The sequence below is a fragment of the Paramisgurnus dabryanus genome, chromosome 14 (genome assembly GCF_030506205.2).
Source record: "Paramisgurnus dabryanus chromosome 14, PD_genome_1.1, whole genome shotgun sequence".
Lineage (NCBI taxonomy): Eukaryota > Metazoa > Chordata > Actinopteri > Cypriniformes > Cobitidae > Paramisgurnus > Paramisgurnus dabryanus.
Window position 1 is genome coordinate 25,167,906 of NC_133350.1, and position 26,419 is coordinate 25,194,324.

At 39.3% G+C, this 26,419-nt stretch overlaps 1 protein-coding gene across 1 annotated transcript; it reads right to left on the reverse strand.

The window, feature by feature from the left end:
* itih3a.2 (inter-alpha-trypsin inhibitor heavy chain 3a, tandem duplicate 2) lies at positions 1-24,324 on the reverse strand. Its single transcript, XM_065241747.2, has 21 exons — positions 24,164-24,324; positions 18,883-19,037; positions 18,689-18,793; positions 18,455-18,617; positions 18,268-18,378; positions 18,024-18,152; positions 17,807-17,923; positions 17,564-17,732; positions 7,789-7,905; positions 6,829-7,010; positions 4,871-5,056; positions 4,642-4,781; positions 4,410-4,564; positions 4,007-4,030; positions 3,771-3,833; positions 3,206-3,277; positions 3,009-3,122; positions 2,724-2,925; positions 895-1,067; positions 636-747; positions 1-264 (listed from the first exon to the last, which is right to left on the reverse strand). The coding sequence occupies exons 1-21, from the start codon at positions 24,269-24,271 to the stop codon at positions 126-128; spliced, it is 2,736 nt and encodes a 911-aa protein (XP_065097819.1). The 5' UTR covers positions 24,272-24,324; the 3' UTR covers positions 1-125.
* Positions 24,325-26,419: the final 2,095 nt, after the last annotated feature.

Genomic DNA, 26,419 nt, shown 5'->3' on the forward strand with positions numbered 1-26,419 from the left:
GATACTGTTATAAACCACTTTCTGACACATTGTTAAGTATGGCACATATTTTCAAAATAAACTCCACATCAAATGTACTTTTACTGTATAGGTGACAGTTTTAGACAAGAACGTTTGTGTGTTTGTCAGATGGTCTTGAAGAGATCAGACACAATGTAGTCTGTGTGAAGTCCATCAAGAAGTCCAATGCCGTTATTATGAATGAACCAACAAGGCACATTTTCTCCATTCTTCACATCCTGTCTGAAATCTTTTTGTAAGCCCCTGTTGAGACAGAGATACAGGTTTGTGGGATTTAATGAAAAAGTCACATACTCTATACGTACTATGACAAAATGTCTACAATTTATTACACCTCAGTGGACATGACGATTGTGTACATTTTTTTGCATTTTGACATTGTGACCCAGTCATGAAAACTTAGAAAGTCATTTTTGTGTGATTTACTGTTTTCTACATAAACTCTTTTAAATTTAATCTTGATAAAATATACACTGAGTAAGATTATGTCAAAGATTGAAATCAAACTTTGATGGTCATAATCTCATTATTAGATTATGAAACTTTAGCCTAGATTTCATAGGCAGGGACACAAATACTGTCAAATTTAACAGTGTATTCATATTTGCATTCACCTGGTAACTGTGAGCTTCTTTCCTTTCACAAACATGATGGCATCTTGTTTGCCAGGGTCTGTTCCTGGGATCAAGCCACTTACTTCAAAGTTAACACCGTGGTAAAACTGACCTTCGGGGTAAAATGAAAGACCAAAACATCGTTATTTAAGTTCATGTCAGGTTACCTTCAAAGAGCTATTAACTAAATGTTTTGAGAATCATTTTAACCACATTTTCATCTGAACATACACCTGAACATCTATCTATTTTCATTTACCAAGCAGGCCGTGGACACTTTTAGATAGGAGGTGGCTGTCCAAGGTGTAGAATCCAAGATAGTCTTGGTGATACGGATGATTCTTCCAAACTTTGTGCAGGATGATCAGAAACTTGACTGAGTCCCTCAAGGTCACCATTAAACTTTGATCTTTCATTACCTTCAGATTAATGCTGGAAGATCAAACAGAAAAAAATAAAAACATCTGTCATTATTTACTCACTTATATATCGATCCAAACCTGAGTGCTGTTATTTTCTGTAAACCACATAAGGAACCGATCTCAGAAATAAAGATACTAAAGCTTGTACAAAGAGTGCACATTAGTACCTCAAAGGTACACATTGGTACCAAATGAATTCATTTCATGGCTCTGCAATCAAAAAATTTTGTTATAACGGAAGTCAACGGGGAAAAAATGTCCACAAACAATAAAGGAGTGAGAAAAAATTAATCTGATGCTGCACAATCTAAAAATGCATCAAAGACAATGTTTTATTAATCTTTGACATGCCCAAGACTGTGAAAAAGGTTTAAATAAATCCTGTCCACAATCACTTTTTATATTAAAGGTGCAGTGTGTAATTTTTTAGAAGGATCTCTTGACAGAAATGCAAAGTAATATACAAAACTATATTATCATTATCTATATTTATAATGAACCGTTATGTTTTTATTACCTTAGAATGAGACTTTTTTCATCTACATACCGAGGGTCCCCTTACATGGAAGTTGGCATTTTGTGCCACCATGTTTTACAGAAGCCTTTAACAGACAAACTTTTTTTACTAAGTTGCCTCCGAAGATGACATGTTTGTCCGGTGGTGGGTACCGTAGCTTCTCTATGCATTTCAAAAGCGAGGGGTGAGCAGTGAACTGAGCCATTGGTTGCAATTTGCTACCTCACCACTAGATGCCGCTAAAATTTACACACTGCACCTTTAAATATTGGTCCTTTTGTGTGTGTCTGTTTTTTTATTTATTTTTTTTAAAATCCGTGACACCACTTATAAACTTGACAATTAAAGAGTTAAAATCATGGAATTTTTGTAAACATTTGGTAGTTTTGATCAGTACTGAGGTTGATTAACAGATTTGTGCAAAAATTGAAAAAAAAATGTCATCTGATAACTTTTTACAGCAGTTTAATTTAGTGGCCTTTTTTGGCCACTAACAACATGAAAGGGTAGTAAATTTGCCCACAGTATTGTTGTGTTTTTGAAAAATTTCAAAGCATTTTCTTAAAACATAAGTAAATATAGTAAGATTTGTTACCAAAAATCATTCCATTTGCTGAAACACAGGGAAAGTTGTGGCCAAAAAATGGCTTAACAACATTAACATTAACTATCACATAAACTATTACAATAACTATTTTACCGTCCACATCAGCAGACGATAATAATACATTTATGTTAATCGTTATGTTAACTTGAATATATATTTTATATTTCTTGAATCCATGAGAACCATGCAAGGATGCTTACTTTAGTGTTGCCACCCATCATAGTTCTCATGCCACTTCCTTGCCACACCATAAATCATTTTCTAGATCTGCCCCTGCCGGCCGACACCCACTTGCAGCTTTCCCGCAAGTGGGTGTGGTTTCAGCGCAGACAGCGTACATGCCCTCAGCATTTGGGAGCAGAGAATGCAGCTTATTTTTCCCAGATTTTGCCCAATTATTTGATTTACTTGCCTTTTTATGTTTAAATTTAGCTGAGTGGTTAATAACACATTTTCAGTGGTGTGACAAGCTTAAAACACATATTTAATACCACTCTACACAGACTTCTTCTACTATTCAAAGTACAACTTTTTTAGCTTACCTTCGTCCTTTTACAGTTCTGGTAGTAGACCATAATAATTTTGCATGTTTCCCCTCCTCAGACACCGAGATTTCCTTTGTGCTCACCATCAATTTGACACCAAGCTGTTTATGAACAATCCCAAAGCTCCCAAAATAAGTGTGCATCTTCACTCCTGGACCTTCTTTTTTCTCTCCAATGATCTGCCCGTTCACTACAATTCCTAAGGACACAGTTTTTTATATATGTCACAATACATATATTTTTTTACAGATATATTTATTGTTTCCTGACAGGATGAATTACCTGTAAGCGGGTCTCTAACTAGGTTGAAGATGGTACCAGGTTTGTCATCAAAGTTGAAGCACAGTGCATCATTCTGATCTGGGAGCTCAATGATGAAGTGAGGATCTCCATCAGCTGCCAAACCACAAGATCAAGAGGTGAACATGACTAATATTTATTCTCTCTGGTTTTTATGAAACATACTCTATGATTCTCACCCGAATAGGAAGGTTTGAGTAGTCGTCGACTGCTCATCGAACGAGGTGGAGCATGGTCACTTATAGATAAGCCTGTGTAATAGTGAGAGAGAGAATATTACAGGGTCTCCGGGTTAAGGGTTGTGATTATCAATATGTAAAAACACGGTTCACTAACTTAACAGATAAAGTAATCTCTAACACACAAAAGTAAATCTGGCTGTAGTCCACACATCCAAACGTATCATCTTAACGAAACTCACTTTAGGTGTGCTACAACGTGACTCCAATTAGCTTTTTTGAGGTTATTAACTCAAGGGTTCACATACTTTTTCCACAAGCACTATGAGGTTTTTTGGTTGTTCGCAATAAAGAAGTGAAAGATCAGAATTATTTTTAGACACATTATGTTGACTTAAATGAAGATCACATCACATTTTATGACAAATTTATTCAGAAAACTATAAAATTTCAAACGGTTCACATACTTTCCACTGTATATGCTATTATGATGCTCAAATGTGCATTTTAAATGATGAAATTCATGACTATAGAGGAGGACTTTACCAATCAAACAATGTCTTACCCAGTGCGTTCCAATTTTGATGTCTCAAGCTATTCTGGACTACTACTCCGCTGGACATGAGATCTGTGGATTCCATGGACAATTTTTAAAGTCAACTGAAAACCCATTTGTTTAAACTTGCTTTTGTTTAATGCTGTCTTAATTTGTTATATGATTTTACCTTTGTTTAATTTTGTTATGTAAAGCACTTTGTGACACTGCTCTTAAAAGGTGCTCTAGAAATAAAAATTACTTACCAGATTCTGTGTCCTCCCGTTCATCTGTAAACCAAAATACATATGTATAGTATTTAAATGTAAATATGTAATCCCTTCTTATGTTCTTTGGTGTTGTAATACTAACATTGCATTTGCAGTAATTTTTACTCAAATTAGGGGATGCAAAGTTTCTGTGCGGATACCGATAGATACCGATAGTTTGGCTTTTTACTCCTTATTTTAAATAATTATTTTGTTGTAAAATCCTAGCAGTGCAGAGTTTACAAACAGCAAACACCAAAAATAATCACAACGTGTGACACAGTATAATCTGTCCTGAACATCGGCTGTTGGCTTCAAGAAGAGAAATGCTTTTATCTGCCGATACCTATTATAGGCCGATATATCGGTGCATCAGTACAGATCAGCAATGTAAGAGTACCTTCTGTCAGCTTGTCAGCAATAAGAGTTTCTTCATCTCCTGTCTGTGGTTTGGTGACCACCATGGAAGTAAGCGGTGTGACAAAATGATACCTCAGAGAAAGATCTAAAGCCTCAGCTGTGATGTTGTCTTTCTCATCAGGAGAGCATCTGTCTCTGTCAGACAACATCACACAGTCATTTAAGCATTGTCTGAAATTATTCAAAGATTTGGACTTATGTAGCACACAGACCTTTTATCCAAGAGCTGCTGGATGGTCAGATAAGCCCACAGGTGCTCCATGAAATCCCCAAAGATGTACTCTTGATCAGGGAACACACTGTCCCTCTCCTCATTAACGACTAAACCCTTGACAACAAACTGCTCTTCCAACTGTTGAAATGAAAAAAAAAGGGTATATTGAGAAATTAGCAATGAATTAGAACTTAAATTTTTCTCTATAAATTAAAGATTGTATTTACCCCATTTGCGGACACTTCTGTTATAAAGTTTTCAATCTCAGACTCTTGCAGGCGACCGGCTACCACAATCTCAGAGCCCGCGAAGAAATGCTTAAAATGAATGTCTGTCAGTGAGGTCACAGTGTCACCGGGGTAACTGAGATTCACCTCCAAAAGAAGTGGACTGGCCACCTCTTCATAAAAACCCTATTGAGAAAATCAAAGATTAAAACTCAGGATCCTGCAAATCTATTATACACAGTACACAGTTTTTAGATACAGTTGTTTAAAAGTTTAGGGTCATTTACTCTTCATTTATTTTTTTCCACATAACAATATTCGTAAACTCAATAAAGTGACACTCCACTTTTTTGAGGCTCATTTTACAGCTCCCCTAGAGTTAAACAATTGATTTTTACCGTTTTGTAATCCATTCAGCTGATCTTCGGGTCTGCCCCTACCACTTTTAGCATAGCTTAGCACAATCTAATGAATCTGATTAGACCATTAGCATCACGCTCAAAAATAACCAAAGAGTTTTGATATTTTGAACTCTTCTGTAGTTACATCGTGTACTAAGACCGACAGAAAATTAAAAGTTGTGATTTTCTAGGCAGATATGGCTAGGAACTATACTCTAATTCTGGCGTAATAATCAAAGACTTTGTTGCCGTAGCATGGCTGCAGGAGGTGCAATGATATTATGCAGTGCCTATAAATTTAAGGTAACCAAGGGGACTATTTTTGGGCAGTGCGTAATATCACTACTCCTGCTGCAGCCATGTTACAGCAGCAAAGTCCTTGATTATTGCACCTTTGAGAGTATAGTTCCTACCCATATCTACGGAGCCCCTAAGGGGACATGGAGCAAAAATTAAAAAAGTTTAGTTTCATGTGCTCACGCGAAAATTTCATGTGCTCACGCGAAACCTTCATGTGCAGAATTTTTTGCTCACGTGAAGCTATCGCGTGAGCACATGAAACTATCGCGTGCTCACCTGAAACTATCGCGCGCGCACGTGAAAGCGCAAGTTTCATGTGCGCGCGCGATAGTTTCACGCGAGCACGCAAAACTAAACTTTAAAAAAAAAATCTGCACATGAAGGTTTTGCGTGAGCACATGGAAGTTTCACGTGAGCACATGAAAGTTTCACGTGAGCACATGAAAGTTTACTTTAGATTTTTTTTACTCTAATGTCACCTTAGGGGGTCGGTACATATCTGCCGATATCGCAACTTTTAATTTTCCGTCGATCTTAGTAGACAATGTGTCAACTACAGAAGTGTCAAGTCTTAAATAGGAAAAATATTAAAACTCTTCGGTTACTTTAAATTTTTTTATTCAATGAATTTTGCTAAGCTATGCTAAAAGTGCTAGCACCAGACCCGGAGATCAGATGAATGGATTCCAAAATAGTAAAACAAAATCTAATGTTTAACTCTAGGGGAGCTGGAAAATGAGCATCTTTTCCAAAAAAGTGTCCCTTTAAAGCTATCACAAATGTATGTTGTGACAAAAAAATAAAATAAACTACTGAATATTTATATACCAACACTATGGCACTTCGTACATATTTTACGAGGTTAGGCTACTTCATTTTGCTTTTTATTAATAAGCGTCTTGTTTTTTAAACAGTGTTGAAAGAGGCCCCATCTAATGAAATATGTTTGTACAATAATGTTTTCTTCAGATTTATTTCAGACATTGAAACATATACCTTTCAATCAAAAGGTTTCAAGAATTAACATTTTAGTCAAGTGACCCTGAACTTTTAAATTATAGTTTATATCGAGTAAGATTGTCATTCACTGAAAAAAATATATTCTTAGATTTTTAGGGTAAGTGGTTGCAAACAGTTTATTTAAGCTACATTTAAACAAAGTTTTTATTATTATTATTTGTTTAAATGTAGCTGAAATAAAATGATTGCAACCACTTTTGAGTAAATTGAATGAATATTTTTTTTCAGTGTTTCTACCTGTAGTTGAAGTGTTGCATCTGAGCCCTCATAGATTCTGCGAGCCAGACCGTCATTCTGCTTGGCCATGGTATCCAGAAGGCTGTAGTCCAAATCATTTCCAAATCCCAAACAGAAGAGACTTAGGCTTCCATTAATGGCATCATGGACATTTTTTTGGATTATGGATAGATCTTGCTCGCCTTAAACACACATTATGCAGACTATTAAATAAAATAAAGTTTATTGATTATTAAACAAATTATAAACTTAGTAGATATAGCATCTTTGGACAAAATCTATTTGGCTACAAAGTATAGACTAAAACTGCACTTTCAGGATGTTTTAAAGGGCACCTATTATGGTCATTTTATAAGATGTAATATAAATCTCAGGGTGCCCAGAATGGGTCTGTGAAGTTTCAGCTCAAAATACCCCACAAATCATTTATTATAGCTTGTCCAAAATGCTTTTAAAAAGCGCTGTTTTAATGTCTGTATCTTTAAATGCAAATGAGCTACAGCTCCTCACTCCCTTACCAATAGACAGTGAGCGCTTTTGTTTAAAAATAGATCTGATCCCTGTAAATACAGTCTGAGACAATAGTATTAGTTAGACACATTAGCGCTATAACGTCCTAACAAAACATTTAGAAAAGCTTTTGGGTCAAATTAACCAGTCAGTCACTGGCCGTGGGCGGAGCTTTATCAGTGTGATGTCACAATGACAAGAGAATAAAAAACATGTCTAATGAGATTGCTTTGGGTTAATGGTGATTAAAAAAATGAGATTTTTTTTTCATTGTAGGCTTGTCATGCAAATACACATTTATGTCCAAGGTGGATTTTGCATAATATGTGCCCTTTAAAATGTAAAAAGATTTTTTTTTTGACTTCTTATTCTTATTTAATAAATAGTCTGGGTTTTAAGATGCCAAATTAAAATGTCGTAAAATTTGTTGTAATCTGTATCAATACACACCAGCACTTGGTCTTCCATCAGTTAGTAAGATGATCATGGATGTGTCTGGGAGGGATTCGCTTTGTTCTGCAGTAAGCATATCCACCGCATGCAAAACGGCCTTGTTTATATCAGTGACTATATGGGAAAAAATCGTTGAATATGTTAATGCAGAGGCAATGCAGTAGAGTTTTTAATTCTGTGAGCTGAATGGATAAAACATGTACTAAGGGTACTGTTGTTAAGGGAAGTGAGATCACAAGCCAGATTCAAATTCATACTACTCACATAAGGCCAAATGTGTCAGAACTTACAGTGAGGAAAATATGTATTTGAACATCCTGCTATTTTTTTTATTAATTTGCAAGTTCTCCCACTAAGAATTTATGAAGGACCCATGATTTCAAACCATGACGTCTTAGTGTATTAACAACAGTAACCTTGGAAACTGTGGTCCCAGCTCTTTTCAGGTCATTGACCAGCTCCTCCCGTGTAGTTCTGGGCTGATTTCTCAGCTTTCTTAGGATCATTGAGACCCCACGAGGTGAGATCTTGCATGGAGCCCCAGTCCGAGGGAGATTGACAGTCATGTTTAGCTTCTTCCATTTTCTAATTGTAACCGGGTGGTTTTAGAGGGAAAATAACCCCCCTTTAAGTTTTGTAAAAAAAGGTGTACTACCCCTTTAAGAAAACGGCAGCTGGCGATGACGCGATTAGCGTCTGATACAGAACCAGCAGGCTTGCGCAGTGCATGAGACACGGGCTCGGTAGATCTGAATCATCTAAGGTTAAATCCATTATCTATGTGAGTAATTTGGGTGCTATTAATCTGATCTGATGTAAAAGATTGTGTTTATTTCATCCTTGATGTGTAACATGTATATTTTATGGTTAGGGCATAGGATGATCAGAGATTGTGTATTGCAACACGTGATGAGTTCCGGATCTGTTATAAAAGATACGGATTCGGTAAGTCTCAAGTGTAATATGAAGGTGCATAATGTCATGTATGTGTTATATTTACTGATAAATACAGTGTTGGAATTTACATGGTAAAAATGCTAACTGTAGCATTGGTTTTAAATGTTTAGGGTGCCACTACCGTGTTTGTGTGATTTATATAGTGTATTGTTTCACCCCAAAAAGTGTGCCCTAACATTTGTAATAATTGAGAGGATTTAAACAAATTTATACTTTCTTTGGATGGTTTATTTTGGTTCTTTTTGATATCCTTGTGAACTTTTTGTTTTGTGTTTATATACAGTTATAGCGCCCCCATTGGGTGAAATGGAGTAGTGATACTTGGATGTCAGTTTGTTCATATTGAATTGTCATCTGTTAGTGGTGAAATCCTTCATTTCCATTTTTGATCACAACTGAGAAAATAACCTATACAAATTCATTTAGTTAAAAACCTATAAATAAATATAAGCAACTATAAAACGTGATTCAGTGTAAATTCATTTATTTTGTTAAACTGGCAACAAAACTTGGTACCAGGAGTGGGGTCTCCTTTTATTTTTGATTAATATTGCCAGTGAGTTAAGTGTTAGTGGCACAGGGGTATAAAACAAACAAACACGGTGGTGGTGAAGAGGAGCATCCTGCGCAGAAGGAGTCAGTGGCAGCCGGACGGAGTGTTTGGCGACTGTGGAAAAGGGAAATTCGATGTGACAGTGCACACGGAGTGGTGACACCGGTTTTCCTGGGATTTCTCAAGTAGGCACAAACTGTCTCTGTTAGTTTAAACGTTCGAACATGTCTGACCAATCTGAGGGAGAAGAGGACGACATTCGTCAGAAGTTAAAAGAACTAAGTCAAAAGCATGAAAAAACAGTGGAGTTACTTGAGTCTTTAAAAGGGGGACTTAATAAGACTTATGTGTATGTACCCCGAGAACGTCACATCAGTCCCTTTTCAGGGGACATTGAAAAAGATGGGAGAACAGTAGATGAGTTTGTAGAAGAGGTTGAGCGTGCTTTAAGAGCTCGAAATTTGACACCAGATGATGAATGTGATTTTGTTATATCTTTGCTGCGAGGTGCTGCCTTGGATGAAGTGCGACTGCGAAGCACTGTAGACACAGATGTAGCCACTGATGTACTTACTTATCTTAGGGATGCATTCACAGATAGGCGCAGCAGTGCCCAACTCCTCCAGGACTTTTATAGTCGTAAACAGAAAGAGGGGGAGGACATTCGTGATTTCTCTCATGCACTGGCTCAAGCATTAGGTCGAATTTCTAAGCGCGCACCTGAGGCGGTCAGAGATGAAAAAATTATGCTAAGGGACCAGTTTGTAGAGGGCATCCGAGATCCTGCACTCAGACGAGAACTTCGACGTTATGTTAGGGACAAACCTGAGTCTTCTATGGTAGAAGTAAGAGAAGAAGCTTACCTCTGGGGCTCCGATGAGCAGTTGGGGAGGGTTCGAACCCCTAAAAGTCGAAGTGGTGCTTATAGCTCATTTAGCGAAAGCGCGCATTGTGCAGAAATGAAAGCCGTAGGCCACGACCCAATCACCTTATCCAAAGTAATGGATGTGGTCACTGAGCAGGGTAGGCAGATTTCTGAGCTGACACAAGCTGTTAAAGGCTTAATGGCACAACAGCAAGGGGCTGGGGACAAGCGGACAACTAACAAGCGAGCTCAGTTACGATTTACAGAGGATGGCAAGCCAATATGTCTAAAATGTCAGGAAGTGGGGCATATTGCGAGAAATTGTCCTCAGAAAGGTAGCTCTAAAAACCCTGCATCCCGTTCTAGTGAGTCGGGAAATGGAACGCCCCGGTTGCTATGAGTCGAGCAATTAGGGGGCAACCTGTAGACTCAAACCAAGATGAGCTGTTGAAGCGAGCAGTGGGAACATGTCCTCAAGTAGATATTAAAGTTCTTGGGGTGGAAGTATTGTGCCTCTTGGACACAGGTAGCCAAGTGAGTACAATCTCTGAAAGCTTTTTCCGACAACACCTTGGGGGGGACGATGAAGACATGCTCACAACAGCAGGGTGGCTTAAGTTAACAGCCGCAAATGGGCTTGATATCCCTTATTTGGGGTACCTTGAATTAGAGGTGGAAACAATGGGCAGGAAGATTCCAAATTGTGGGTTTTTAGTTGTGAAAGACCCTCCAACGGTTCTGCATCCTGTATCCTGTATAATTGGGATGAACATAATTAGTCAATGCCGGCAGTTAGTGCAGGCTGAATTTGACCAATCGTTGGAAGCAACATTGGACACAGATTGGAGCAACGCTTTCCAGCGAATGCAGATTTCTGACATACACAGGAGTAGAGTAGCAAGGGTAGCAGGGAAAAGTGTGGTGCATGTGCCTGCGGGCTCTGTGGCTACCATTATGACCAAAGGGTGGACAGTGAGCTCCGAAAAACAGCGCCTTTGGCTAATAGAGCCAACCACATTAGCCTTGCCAGGAGGGGTGCTAGTTATGCCAGCTCTGGTGGGTTCCCATAATCATACCGCTCCCATTCAAGTTCTAAATCTCTCTTGTGAGGATATTTGGTTGCACCCTAGGACTCGAATCGGTGTTGTGTCAGAGGTGACTGTAATGGAGAATGACCCAGCCAGCGAGGTAACTTTCCATCGCATTTCTGCCAATGCCGAAGAAATTTCTATGGGGTCCAAGTCACTATCGAAGCAAGAGCACTGGTCTAAAGTGGTGGCCCAGCTGGACATTGGAGGCACAGTAGAGCAGCAAGCCGAGTTAAAGGCATTACTTGCAGAATATGCCAATGTTTTTGCTCTAGGGGACGAAGATCTTGGATTTACAGACCGAGTGCAGCATGAGATCAACTTGGTAGATGATGTACCTGTAAACCTGCCGTATCGCAGAATTCCACCCAACCAGTACAGAGAAGCTAAGGAACATATCGCGCAACTGTTGAGAAAGGGTGTTATCCACGAGAGTTCAAGTGCCTACGCATCTCCAGTGGTGCTTGTGAGAAAGGCTGACGGTAGTATTAGGTTGTGCGTTGACTACCGCAAGCTAAATCTGAAAACCAAACGTGACGCCTTTCCATTGCCACGTGTGGATGAGAGCTTTGACGTGTTGCGAGGCGCTCAGTTCTTCTCGAGTATTGACCTGGCCAGTGGTTATCACCAAGTGGCCATGGCCGAAAAGGATCGGCATAAGACGGCCTTTACCACACCATTTGGGCTCTACGAACATCTGAGGATGCCAATGGGGGTGTGCAATGGACCGGCAACATTTCAAAGATTGATGCAGACGACCATGAATGATCTTATCTTTCAAATTTTGCTTGTCTATTTGGACGACATCTTAGTCTTCTCCAAAACATTTCCTGAGCATTTGGTGAGATTGAGGACCGTGTTCACCAGGTTGCAGGATACTGGACTTAAGGTCAAAGTAGGGAAATGCCACTTCCTACAGTCTGAAGTGATATTTTTGGGACATCAGATATCTGCTGAGGGTATAGCCACTGACCCTAACAAGATCTCGGCAGTGAAGCAGTGGCCGATACCCACCACTTTAAAAGCTTTGCGCTCGTTCCTCGGGTTCTGTGGATATTATAGGAGATTCGTCCCTGGCTTCTCAAAAATCGCAGGGACACTACATGATCTAGTTAACCAGTGTCTGCATGAAGGGCCTCCTGCTAAAGCTAATCAGAAGGTGATAAGTGGGTGGAGTCCTGAGTGTCAGGCATCCTTTGATACTTTAAAGGAGAAACTGACCAGTGCCCCTGTGCTTGGATTCGCTGATTTTTCAGCCCCATTTCTCCTGGAAATTGACGCAAGCAACCTAGGCTTGGGGGCAGTGCTTCTGCAGGAGCAAGACGGAAAAAAGAGGGTGATCTCTTATGCTAGCAGAAGATTGCGGAATGCTGAGAGGAATGACAAAAATTATAGCAGCATGAAATTGGAACTGCTGGGTCTCAAGTGGGCAGTAACTGAAAAATTTAGGGGTTACTTGCTAGGTTCTAAATTTACCATCATCACAGATAATAACCCCCTCTGCCATTTAAACACCGCCAAGCTAGGAGCCCTGGAACATAGATGGGTAGCACAGTTAGCAGCATTCGATTTCGATGTCCAATACCGACCGGGTCGATGTAATCATGCTGCTGATGCATTGTCTAGGCAGCCGTTAGCAGGGGAGCCCGTGGTAGATGGAGAAGACATTGAATATGATGACTGTGTAACTATCTGTGGCATGATGCGACATGGGACTACTTTGGACGCTGACTTGATTCGAGCTGGATTAGAGAGGTGTGAGGTCCGGCAGATGCGTGCCATAGAGACTGGTGGGCTGGCCAGTGCTGAAATGCAGGGGAGCACTCCTGTTTGGCCCGGCTATACTAAAGAGCAGTTGGTTGCTTTCCAGAGTCAAGATCCGGTCCTGAAGGAATTCAGGCTCTTTTGGGACCAGAAACGTAAACCTGCAGGCTTGGAGTTAAGGAACCTCTCAAAATGTGTACGTTCTTTGATGAAGCAGTGGGCTCGACTAAGAGAAAAAGAAGGATTGTTATATCGGGCAGTGGAAGATGAGCGTCATGGAGAGTATATGCAACTGTTGGTCCCTGACTGCTTAAAAACCCAGGTGCTTGATAGTGTGCATGCTGGAATGGGGCATCAGGGGATTGAAAGGACGCTGCAACTGCTGAAGCCTAGATGTTACTGGGTTGGGATGTATGGAGATGTCGAACAATGGATTAAGAGTTGCCAACGCTGTGTGCTCACAAAAATGCCTCAGCCTAAAGTGCACCCACCCATGAGATCGTTCCTTGCTAGGCGACCCCTAGAGGTGGTAGCAGTAGATTTTACTCTGCTCGAGCCAGCTACTGATGGAAGGGAAAATGTCTTGGTGATCACGGACGTGTTCACCAAATTCACGCAGGCTTTTGCAACCAGGGACCAAAAGGCTGATACCACTGCTAAAGTTCTCCTGAGGGAGTGGTTTATGAGGTATGGAGTTCCTGAGCGCCTACATTCGGACCAGGGGAGAAATTTCGAAAGCGAGTTGATTGCAGAGTTATGCAAGCTTTATGGGGTCAAGAAAAGCCGCACCACTCCCCATCATCCAACTGGAAACGCCCAGTGCGAGCGTTTTAACCGCACTCTTCATGAGCTCCTTCGAACACTTCCTCCTGAGACCAAAAAACGGTGGCCTGAACATCTAGCAGAGCTTGTCTATGCGTACAATGTTACCCCTCATTCAACAACAGGGTATTCCCCATTCTATTTGCTGTTTGGAGTGGACCCTCATTTGCCAGTAGATGCATTGGTGGGGCAGGAATCTAGGGCTAAGCCCACACATGACTGGTTGGCCGTGCATCAGAGACGGCTAAAAGAGGCCCATGAGCGTGCCAGGGCTTTTGCAGAAAAGAAAGCAGCAGAGCGAATTGAGCTTGCTCAGGATAAAGTATATTGTCCATCCATCGAAGTTGGCCAGATCGTATACCTGAGAAATCGACCCCTGGGACGTAATAAAATCCAGGATGCCTGGCATTCAACTCCATATCGGGTCATAGAGATTCAGGGGACTACTCATACAGTGGAACCTGTGGAAGGAGGTCCCATCAAGAGAGTAAATCGGGTGGATCTCAGACCCTGTGCACAAGTCCCTGCTCCTGTGACTCATAAGAGGAGAGTTGAGCTTAATGTAGAGAGGGATGACATGTCAATGAGAGATGCTGAAAGTGAGAGTTCGGAAGAAGGGGTTGTGCTTGTGGAATGTAGTGGCCCAAGTAGGGTTGAAAGTCTCACCAGAGCTGAAACTGAGACTGAACAGGAGAGGAGAACTACAGAGGTGTCTCCTTGTCACCCTGAGGCTCCAGCTGGAATCGAATTTGGGGAAGATTTTCAAGAGCAAGGTGGGGTCCCTGTTTTGCCCACACCTCGGAGAAGTACCAGATCTAATGTGGGTCAACATTCAAATCCCCATCATGAGCCTAGATCTGCCCTTAGTCACAATGCCGTCTCTCAGATTATAGCTAATTTGGGGACTGTGTTTTTCAGAGAAGCAGTTAAAGAGCTGAGAAACTCGTATACTGTCACCGGGGACGTTGACAGGTCAGCAGGGGAGAATGTAACCGGGTGGTTTTAGAGGGAAAATAACCCCCCTTTAAGTTTTGTAAAAAAAGGTGTACTACCCCTTTAAGAAAACGGCAGCTGGCGATGACGCGATTAGCGTCTGATACAGAACTTGCGCAGTGCATGAGACACGGGCTCGGTAGATCTGAATCATCTAAGGTTAAATCCATTATCTATGTGAGTAATTTGGGTGCTATTAATCTGATCTGATGTAAAAGATTGTGTTTATTTCATCCTTGATGTGTAACATGTATATTTTATGGTTAGGGCATAGGATGATCAGAGATTGTGTATTGCAACACGTGATGAGTTCCGGATCTGTTATAAAAGATACGGATTCGGTAAGTCTCAAGTGTAATATGAAGGTGCATAATGTCATGTATGTGTTATATTTACTGATAAATACAGTGTTGGAATTTACATGGTAAAAATGCTAACTGTAGCATTGGTTTTAAATGTTTAGGGTGCCACTACCGTGTTTGTGTGATTTATATAGTGTATTGTTTCACCCCAAAAAGTGTGCCCTAACATTTGTAATAATTGAGAGGATTTAACTTCTTACACCCTGAAGCTATTTTGGGGATTTTCGCCTGGATTTGGCCTACCCAATTTCAAAAGCATCCCATACCCACATGCAGAGGTTTACATACAAAAGTTTGGTATCATTTTACAGGTAACCCTTTGAAATTACATAAAACACTGTTAAAAGTGGTAAACATGGTTGTATGTGATATCAGTCCTCTAATAAACACAAAAATAAATAGGCGCGTTTTGATGTTTTTTTCTAAAGTTTTTATTTGAAAGTATATAACTCTGGCCCTGGGTATCTCAGGTCCCTGCAGACAGTTTGGTTTGATTCCAGCAATTGTCAGCTTACAGAGGAAAAAGGAATTTTTTCTCTATCATAATCTATGCAAAAGTTATTTTACTCCAACTGAAGGGAGGAATAATACCCTTTTTGTATACAATTTCTGCCTAAGAACATTTGAAGTGTCCCCATAACCACATACAGTGGAATAAATGCAATTTCTTTATATCATTTTAAAGAAAACACTTTGAAGTTACATAAAAAGCTGCTGTTTGTGACAAATATCATTATTTATGTTGTTTTTCATATGATGAAACACCAAATTTTCTTTTTTATGTTGTAAATACTGTATTTGATAGTGTATAACTCTGGTTCTGGATGTTCTAGCAGACTGCAGACAGTTCTGGTTGTTAGCAGCAGCAGACAGTAAACACCCAAAAAAAGAATGAACTCTTTAGCATGTCGCATTCAAAAGTTATTCTTATTTTACTGAAGGGTGCGGAAATACATTTTTCATAAAAATATTAATTTTTTGTTTTGCACATATAATAAAAAGCTAGGGATTAATTATGCAAACAACCAAAGAAAATGCTGTGAATGGACTCATTGTTTAGAGTAGGACCTAAAATAAAAGATGGTGTATCATTTGTGGCTATATGTGCTATCTGAGGCAGTTCACACTCAAGTTTCACCTATGTTTACAAAAGACCATTTTTTACCTTATTATTCATTCGATGATTGTTGGATATGTGTTGATAATAGAACAAAAATAACACTGTAGCCTTATTCCTGAGAGTGAGAGCTTTCATTTGATATAAGACTTGCCCATGTTTGTCATTTTTGAAAAATATGAAATATGTGAATATTATATGATATCAAAAAAATATTGGGGGGGTGATAGTGTAAATTAAGTGTAAATAACTTTCTTACAGTAAAAGATGTGTCAAAGTGATGCATATCTGCAGAAAGTAGAGACTCTAAGCTTTCAAACAGTATCTCATATGTGTTACTGGGGTCCATGACGGAGCATCAAAGATTTAAAGAATATTTTATATTAAGTCAAAATACGAAATTCTGGACCCGGGACAGGGTCCTCAGGGTTGAAGAGGTTAAACAAATTTATACTTTCTTTGGATGGTTTATTTTGGTTCTTTTTGATATCCTTGTGAACTTTTTGTTTTGTGTTTATATACAGTTATAGCGCCCCCATTGGGTGAAATGGAGTAGTGATACTTGGATGTCAGTTTGTTCATATTGAATTGTCATCTGTTAGTGGTGAAATCCTTCATTTCCATTTTTGATCACAACTGAGAAAATAACCTATACAAATTCATTTAGTTAAAAACCTATAAATAAATATAAGCAACTATAAAACGTGATTCAGTGTAAATTCATTTATTTTGTTAAACTGGCAACATAATGATTGCTCCAACAGTGGACCTTTTTTCACCAAGCTGCTTGGCAATTTCCCCAAAGCCCTTTCCAGCCTTGTGGAGGTGTACAATTTTGTCTGTTGTGTCTTTGAGCTGTAGACAGCTCTTTGGTCTTGGCCATGTTAGTAGTTGGATTCTTACTGATTGCATGGGGTGGACAGGTGTCTTTATGCAGCTAATGACCTCAAACGGGTGCATATAATTTAGGATAATAAATGGAGTGGAGGTGGACATTTTAAAGGCAGTCTAACAGGTCTTTGAGGGTCAGAATTCTAGCTGATAGACAGGTGTTCAAATACTTATTTGCAGCTGTATCATACAAATAAAAAGTTAAAAAAAATCATACATTGTGATTTCTGGATTTGTTTTTTAGATTATGTCTAAAACACTGCATAGTAGGCGTCATGTGTTAAAATGTGTAGCGGGTGCACCTTCGATTTCTGACAGCATAAACCACAACTCCAACCTTATCGAACTGGTCATACTTACAGTGTCTTGCTGTAATGGTTTTAACAAATTTTTTGGCTGCGGACACATTCTCTGGTGTAGCTTTGCTAAGCGATGGCCTCCATGACTCTATGACATCATCAAATGTGACCAGCCCAAAATAATCATCCTCATGTAGGTCACTCAATATAGTCAGCAGGGCTTCACGAGTCTACCAACAGATAATCATCAGGTGATTCAAAAGAAAAACTAATTGTATATCAGTAATCTTAGTGTTTGACTCACCTGTTTCATCTTCTCTCCTTCCATGGACCCACTTCGGTCTATCACAAATACTACATTCTTAGGAATTTGAGGCAAATTTTCTGGGGCGAAAAAGTGTACAAAGTAGCCATTCACTATCTGTAAGAGAGATTGGAGAAACACCAACATCTGAGTAATGTTTCATGATCAAGCTTAAATATTGAAAGGACTATGAAGAATAGCTTTGCTGATACTAGACCTGAATTTCACCGATATCCTGTGCGTGGTTTACATCATACTTGATAAAAAAATCTCCATCGATCAAAGTGCCTTCACAGTCTGGACATTGTCTCTGTTGATCCAGTGTAGGGGAGAAGTACACATGGGCCTATACAGTACACAAAGTACAATGATATGAGTGTAGCAGGAAAGTTTTAACATTTTGGGAAATCAGTTATAGACACTGTTTATAATGCTGTAAATCCTGAGGCTTTCATTCCAACCTTTTTCACAGTGACTACTTTCTCCACTAAAGGGAACAGCTCATTGGTGATGAATGTGCTGTTGACGTCTACAAACGTGATGCCTTGGGGTTCATTGATATCTACCACAATCTGCAAGTAAGAGACGGTACTGATATTACACAGATTACTTTGAAGTATTTTCACAAAGATTTTACAAATGACAAACCTCAAAATTCTGAACCAGCTGTTTTGGACGGACACCTATCATGATCTCGTAGCTGCCGAGGCGACGGCGCAGCAGTTCTTCATAGGTAAGAGTGAAAGTTACGAGGCTTTGAGCAGCAACATTTACAGACACTGAGAATTTCTCCATGTGTCTCCCAAAAGCCCTGGAAAGCAAAAACAACTCCCATTTCCAGTAAACGAGAAATACCTAACAACAATGTTGATCTGTACTCACTTGACCAGTCCGGCGGACTGTCCGGATGACACAGCTTTCTCATACTGCTGCCTGGCTTTTTCTTTCTCCTTCACTTCACTGATATACACTTGACCCTCAATCTCTCTGTAAAATAAATACAAATGACCCATAGCTATTACATTAGGATATAGTGTGAATGTATTTATGGCCTTTGTAAACATAGGTGGACTGACATGGTGAAGTTGGTAATGAAGGCTGTTTTGGGAAGGTCCACATCAAAGAAGACTTCCTGTGAATCATTGGCCACATTAAAGGCTTTGGTGGTCATAGTTGTGTGAGCAAACCGGGATGCAACCTTGCAGTCCACTTTCATGCTTTGAAGCTCTATCTGAGAGAGAAACAGTAAAAGAAAGATGAGGATTTCTACTGTAAATATCTTTGTGTTTACTTAAATTGCAAATTACGGTAAAGTCTTGTTTGTCAATGTAATTTCAAGGAATCTCCACTAGGAAACTGTGGGATAGACTTAGGGCGTACTCACATTATCCAAACCAAACCAAACCATGCCCCAGCGCGATTGTCACCCCTCCCTACTCCCCCAGGTAAACACACTCACACTGTACTTTTTATCGATCCGAGTCCGGGCACGCTTTCGTCATTAAGATGCGATTGATTTGAAAAAAGCAGGAATTAAAGCTCTCTCTTAACACTGGAACCCACTGTAATGATAAGTCTGTGTTTTTTATTCGGAGTCGTTTGGTGCGCGATTACAGACAGCCCTCCAATATGTCATCATATTGCTTAGTTGATCTGTCACATGCGCAGCTCGGACATTCACGTAACTCAGCTGCGCGCATCAAAAGGTTTTTACGGCGGCAGATGAAGGTGAGTGGTCGCGCAACTGACGTCTTCACCTTTTGAATCGCGCTCAGCCTTCCGCGTCTGAGCCCAAGTGAACCGCGCTCCGGCCCACCTCTGCAACCCGGCCGCGGCGCGATTAACCAATCCGCGCCCAGGCGCGGAAAAGAGCGATCACACTAGTCAAACAAACCAGGCTTTGGGGGTCAAACGCACCCGAGCGCGGTTTGGTTTGGATAGTGTGAGTGCGCCCTTAGGTCAGTTTGATAGTACTGATGATTTATTACAGTATACAGCACTATCTACATTGCTTTTTTTCTTTGAACATACAAACCCAGCATTCGGTCAAAAAGGGACAAGCAAGTGGTTATATTTGTCCCACCTGGCTGGGCTTGTCCTTTTTTGACCCAATGCTGGGTTGAAAATAACCCTGCATTTTTAAGATGGTAGTGCAATGTCTTTTTATTATTTACATCTTCATATTGAAAATTACAATTCAATTCTCTAAATTAAATGAAACAATTATTGACAGATCCCTACCACCCCAGCCCCCTTTTTAAGACCCCTTACCGTGGGTTCACACCAGCCGCGTTTGAGGCATCAAATTCTACCACGTCTAGTTTGCCCCTTGATCATTTTGTTTACTCGCTTTATTCATGCGTGAAAGACGCGCGTGAAATTCTAGTTATCAAGACATTCATGCAGAAATTCGCGTCATGGGAGGGGCTTCTGCTATTTTGCTTGCTTTCTGTAATCACGTCACTACTAGAGCAAGTTCCTGATTGGTTAATGTGCGGCATTTTTCCGCCAAATTTCAAATTTTTTAACTGGCCTGTTTGCCACGGCAACGCTCAATTTGCACCATTTGCGCGAACTAGTCGCGTGAATGAGGCGGAATCACGTCTTCCATGCCGCAGTTAATGCCTCATTCGTGCTGTGAGACTTCCAGACTTTACATTGACTTAACATTGAAATCATTCGCGATTGACACCTCTACCGTGGCTAGTCTGAACGCAATCTACACGCGCGAATGAGCCAGAATTGCGTCTAATGCGTCACGTATCACACCTCATTTGCACTGCGAGACCTCCAGACGCATGTCAACGTGTCTTTACATTGACTTAACATTGAAATCACTCGCGCTTGAGGCCTCTACCATGGCTGGTCTGAACGCGAAATTACCGTGGGTTCACACCAGCTGCATTTGAGGCATCAAATTTGCGTCTACCGAGTCTAGTTTGCCGCTTGAACATTTTGAGTTTACTCGCTTCATTTGTGTGTGAAAGCCACGCGGGAAATTCTTGTCATCAAGACATTCACGCAGAAATTCGCGTCATGGGAGGGGCTTCTGCGACTCCGCTTGCTTCCTGTAATCACGTCACTATATAGAGCAAACTCCTGATTGGTTTACGTGGTGCGTTTTTCCGCAAAAGTTCACATTTTTCAACTGGCCTGTTTGCCACGGCAACGCTCAATTTGCACCATTTGCGCGAACTAGTCGCGTGAATGAGGCGGAATCACGTCTACCATGCCGCGGTAAATGCCTCATTCGTGTCGTGAGACTTCCAGACTTTACATTGACTTAACATTGAAATCATTCGCGATTGACACCTCTACCGTGGCTAGTCTGAACGCAGCATTATAGTCACACATCAAAAGAAAACTGTGGAGTCCTTCTGGGAATCCTACGTTTATTGTTTTTAGCAATTGTGTGGATTTTCCACAGTAAAAATAATTAAAATGCACATTCATTTGTGAAAATAAGATATAGATATAACATATGAAGAGCTCAGATGCAAACACTCCAAATGCATCTGACATGATATCTTGTAAATGAGCATTTTTTATCAGCAGTGGCGGTTCTACACGGAGGCCAAGGGTGGCCCGTGCCTCTGTAGACATGTCCCTGGCCACCCCTGTGGCCACCCCGTGCTGACCAAATAAAAAAGTATATATTTATTTTGATTTTACACGCGAGCGCCAAAAGCGGAAGTAATGCGACGCAACGTTTTACACGGGCAAATTAGAGCGGCGCACCCAACCACTGTAGCCGCCTGTGGGTGCTGCTCGGCGAGTGTCTCAATTCGTTCCCAACCTCCCGATGTTGAGAATGTGTATGCAGGTTTGGGCACTGGTAAGGACTCTAGCTCACTTCACATTGGGACACTGTTCACTTGTTCTCCTGTGACGTGGCTGCGTGTTGTGATCATTTACAGCTGTTACTCATCAACAACCGGCAAAACCAACTCGCTAATTTTTTAAAGTTTACACATTGTAAAAAGCGCTGTAATTATGCTCTTACATATACATGCATAAAATTGGAGGAATATAATTAAATGTTACATATAAAAATGTTTACAATTTAAAATAAATATTATTTTAAATGTTGATTAGATTGTGGTCCCTAACTGTCTAGCAATGTGTGTTTATATGTAAACTAAAACAAACGTTTGTCTTTATAAAAGTTTGCATTTCAAAAAGTTTATTAAGTAGGCTTGCATGCTTTTCGGTTGGGGGGCTTTAGAAAAGAGCCCAGCTCCCCTTTGCACCTGCACTTACTCTTGTATTAAATAAAAAAGTATATGATTGTAAAGTAAAAAAAAGTTTACGGGGTAGTTTCCCGGAAAGGGACTAGTCCTAGACTAAAATAAATGTAAGAGCTGTCCAAACTGAAAACAACTTGCAATGCCATATCTTAAAATACAGCTTTGTTTTGCTTCAAAATGCACACAAGTAATGTATAATGTATGTTAAAACTAGTTATATTTCCTAATTAAACTAAGGCCTAGTCCTATCTTAAACTAATTCCTGTAACCACCCTTATAATTTTTAAATATAATTTCTTGCCATTTTTTTATGTGCCCCTCTGGTAAAACACTGGCCCCTCCTTGGCCCCCCTAGTGAAATTTGTCTAGAACCGCCACTGTTTATCAGGCTCTTATGTTTAGGTTATTATGTTAGTAATTTCACTTTAGGAAAATGCTATTAGTCAGTAATTGAAATGACTTAATTCCTCTTCTGTGCACTTAAAGGCGTGGTGCATGATTTTTGAGAAACGCTTTGGAAAAGGGAGTTGGGCCGAGTACCAAAACACACTTGTAGCCAATTAGCAGTAAGCAGCGTAATGTCTATTAACCAACATCATTGCCTGGGTTGCATATGTGTAGGGCGGGTCTATCAAAAGAAGGTCCAGATTCTATTGGGGTAGGGGCGTGTTTATTTAGGGGATTTCAAATGTCAGCATTGGCTTTCAGAGGTCATTCACCCAGTCCTCTAAAGGACTTTACTGAAAAATCATTGTGTTGTTTGATGGATTTTGAAAGCAAACGGGTATTTCTGAGGCCAGGATTAAACAGATTTAAAGCAAAAGTATTTGATGAACATGCCAAGAGCATTCAGTCAATATCATTATCAAATTTTTTCGTGATATTATCACTAATTTCCACGTTTTTTTCATGATATTATCACTAATTTCCAAGTTTTTTCGTGTGATTATCACGTATTAGTTCCTCAACTGCTTTTTCCTATTTTCAAACCATTGTCACTTCGGTTTAGGGTTAGATTTGGTATTTGCATTAGAATGTCACTTTGTGTATTGGTTTATACAATTTTTTCTGATTTATTTCTTTATATGTCGCCTGGCATTGGGGTTAGAGTTGATTTTGGGTAAAGTTGAGTAACCAATTCTTGATAATCAAACGAAAACAGAAATTTGTTATACAATCACGAAAAAACGTGAAAAAATAATCAACAATTTAGGTGAAATTTCGTGAGACTGGGTTGGAGGTGACGTTTAGAGGCTTTTGCATCTGAGGTATGTGGTATCTTTAAAAATGCTAATTTCACTACACAACTATCTCAGTCTACAGTATTATTAGGTTTTACATTTTAAATATTTTTATAAGCTAATTTTTATATCAGCATAATTTTCTACACTGTCAGAGAAAAGGTACAAAACTAAGGACCAATTTTGTCTTTTTAAAGGTACTATTAAATGTTTTGAGCTCCTAACATTTTACTGGTACAAAATTGATCCTTAAAGAGATAGTTCACCCCTAAAAAAATGAAAAATCTGTTAAAATTTACTCATCCTCATGTTGATCTAAACCTGTATGAGTTTCTTTTTTCTCATGAACACAAAAGAAGATATTTTGATAAATGATGGTAAGCACACAGCTGATTGTAACCATTGACTTCAATAGTAGGAAAACAAATATTCTGGAAGTATTGTGATAAATGATGAAGATATTTTGATACAGTAAATGATGGTAAGCACAAAGTTGACGGTACCCATTGAAATCCATCGTATTTGTTTTCCTACTATGTAAATGGTTACAATCATCTGTGTGTCTACCATAATTTTATCAAAATATATTTTTTGTTCATCAGAATTTTTTTTTTATACATTTCTAAATCAACATGAGGATGATAAATTTATGAAAGAGTTTTCATTTTTGGGTGAACAATCCCTTTAAAGGTACACAATTGATTCTTAGGGTATAATATTGTATCACAAAAGGTACCACCCCAGCGACAAAATAGGTACTGTTTTACAGTTTTTTCTGACAGTTTATACTTTAAATAAGCAACACAGTAACTGCTATTAAAGGAAACACTATGTTATAGACTAGTAAAACACAGGGTGTAAAATCTTACCTGTTTGGATTTATCATGATCTCTGATGCCCACAGTGCCTTGAGCCTTAGCAGTCATAGCCATACAAACACAAACACACAAACACAGCATAAAATTTACTGGAGTCATGATGAAGTATAGACTGATCTGACTTCAGCGCTGCTTGCTAATGTCCTTAAACCAGAGAGCAACATACACCGATGAATAAGTGTCTGTGTACAGGACCAGTATAAGTTGCCAAAGGGGTGTGTAAGTGTACCCAATAATCTTCCCAGAAACACCACCCAAAACAGTGCAATCCACCTAATATACACAGTAGCAAACAAACAGCATAATATCCAACTAAATACATTTCTTTATCATCATTCACATGGCTACATAATGCCATATTGTAGCTTAATAAGTATATTATATCACAAATAAATTTACATTTACGCATTTGGCTTCTGACTTACAGTGAATACAATATATTTCTTGTATATGTGTTTATTGGGATCAAACCCATGACCTTGCATTGCTAACATAATGCTTTACCAGTTGAGGTATACAGAAAACATTATCAGTAAAGAGGATCAGAACATTACATGGGTTATGGGTTTTTGCCCACCCAACCAATGCCCACAGCCGCATAGCAAAACACCCTAAGCACCCAGAATACAAAATATCCAGCAATATCCTAATGTTGATCTGTATCTGTGAAACAGTGAAGCTTTTGACTGTGGTTGAGTTTTGATGTGTTCTTTACCAAAAGCACATCACATCCAGCTTCCTGTCTCTCCCACTAAGAGTACATATGCTGTTTGGGTACTATGATGAGGAACTCTTTGGACCATCAGTTTGCTTGGATAACTTTAACACACAACCTTTCATTTATCAAAAGCACCTTTGCACAAACCACAGCTCTGTCTGTGAGAGAGAGAGAGAGAGAGAGAGAGAGAGAGAGAGTGTGTGTATGTATTACAAAAAGCGGCCAAATGTAAAGTAATCAGGATGGTGAGAGAAATAGAAAGAGAAGCAACAGAATCTTGGGGGTTTTCTGAACTCTGTGTCACGTCTGGTCAGCATTGCTCAGGCGTGTTTGTATTTACATACCGCTCCCTTTTTAACAAGTCTGAAGTCAGCTGTGATGTCATTTTCAAAAGGTCAGAGCCCGAATCAGAGACTGCTGTAAATGACCAATAATGTAATTAAATAAAAAAATCTGAGTTGCATTGGACTATATAAGGGCATGTTAATCTTCGCCAATAAAGGGCTGTGGTATAATTTGACTCAACTACAGTAAGTTATTATGCACATTTTATTATTTTTAGCACTGAATGTGTGTCTGTCCATGACAGAATGTAGATTTAACTGTAAAGTGTTGGTTTAAAGAGTAACTAAACCCCTGGTCAGAGCCTGACTCCACCCACTGCAATATTTGAAAAATGCAAGAAAAGTGGGCAGATCCCAACGGAGAAAGAGGGGACGAACTAAGTGTGTGGTGAGATCGTAACAAGGCGTGGTGAGCTTGAACCTGCTTACGTCAGGAGTTATTTCTTGGACCCAACATCCAATAGGAAAATTCAACTGCAGTAGCCACCGTTCAACCTGAAGAGGGCAGCACTCAGACGTTTTTACACCATATATTGTAGTATTGAAACACTTTATATCCAAATGTCAAAAAACTTACTAAAATCAATGAACAGCACTAATAAAGCATCATTCTTACAGATCATTAACTAAAAAAAGTTGGTTTAGGGTTTAGTTACTCTTTAACATGTTTGGTTGGTTCCACCTTCTTAAGCCCTGTTGCAGATTTTGGTATATGTTACTGCTTTATTAAATTACAGAAGTTGTTTAAAAAGCCAGTTGTACTCTTCATTTGGGGTGTAATGAAAAGTAATGTTACTACTGTAAACTGGGAGTAATAAGTAAAGTAATAATATTACTTTTAAAAGGAGTAACTAACTAGTACTAGCCCAACACTTACCACAACACATCACCAGAGGCGGTCTTAACCAGAGGTGGAAAGAGTAATAAAATACTGTACTCAAGTAAAATTAAAGTTACTTTAATAATATATTTTACTCAAGTAAAAGTAAAGTTACTGGTCTAAAAATCTACTCAAGTAAAAGTAAATCATTTTAACTTTACTCAGAGTAAAAGTTACTTTTTTACAGTGGGGAGAGGTGGAGGATTCTAGTATAGTTCAAAAAGCACAAGGGAATGTAAATCTCAAACTAGTTGTTTTTAATTGTAGGAACATCTTTACAATTAAAGTGCAATAACAAAAAGTTA

What these genes read in the sequence shown, in the direction of transcription:
- itih3a.2 (XM_065241747.2), bottom strand. Translation starts at nt 24,271, where the DNA reads ATGACTCCAGTAAATTTTATGCTGTGTTTGTGTGTTTGTGTTTGTATG. An exon ending in TTCATTACCAACTTCACCAT is followed by an intron (nt 18,794 to 18,882) that starts GTCAGTCCACCT and finishes TTTATTTTACAG; the next exon opens with AGAGATTGAGGGTCAAGTGT. An exon ending in TGCTGACAAGCTGACAGAAG is followed by an intron (nt 4,031 to 4,409) that starts GTACTCTTACAT and finishes TTTGGTTTACAG; the next exon opens with ATGAACGGGAGGACACAGAA.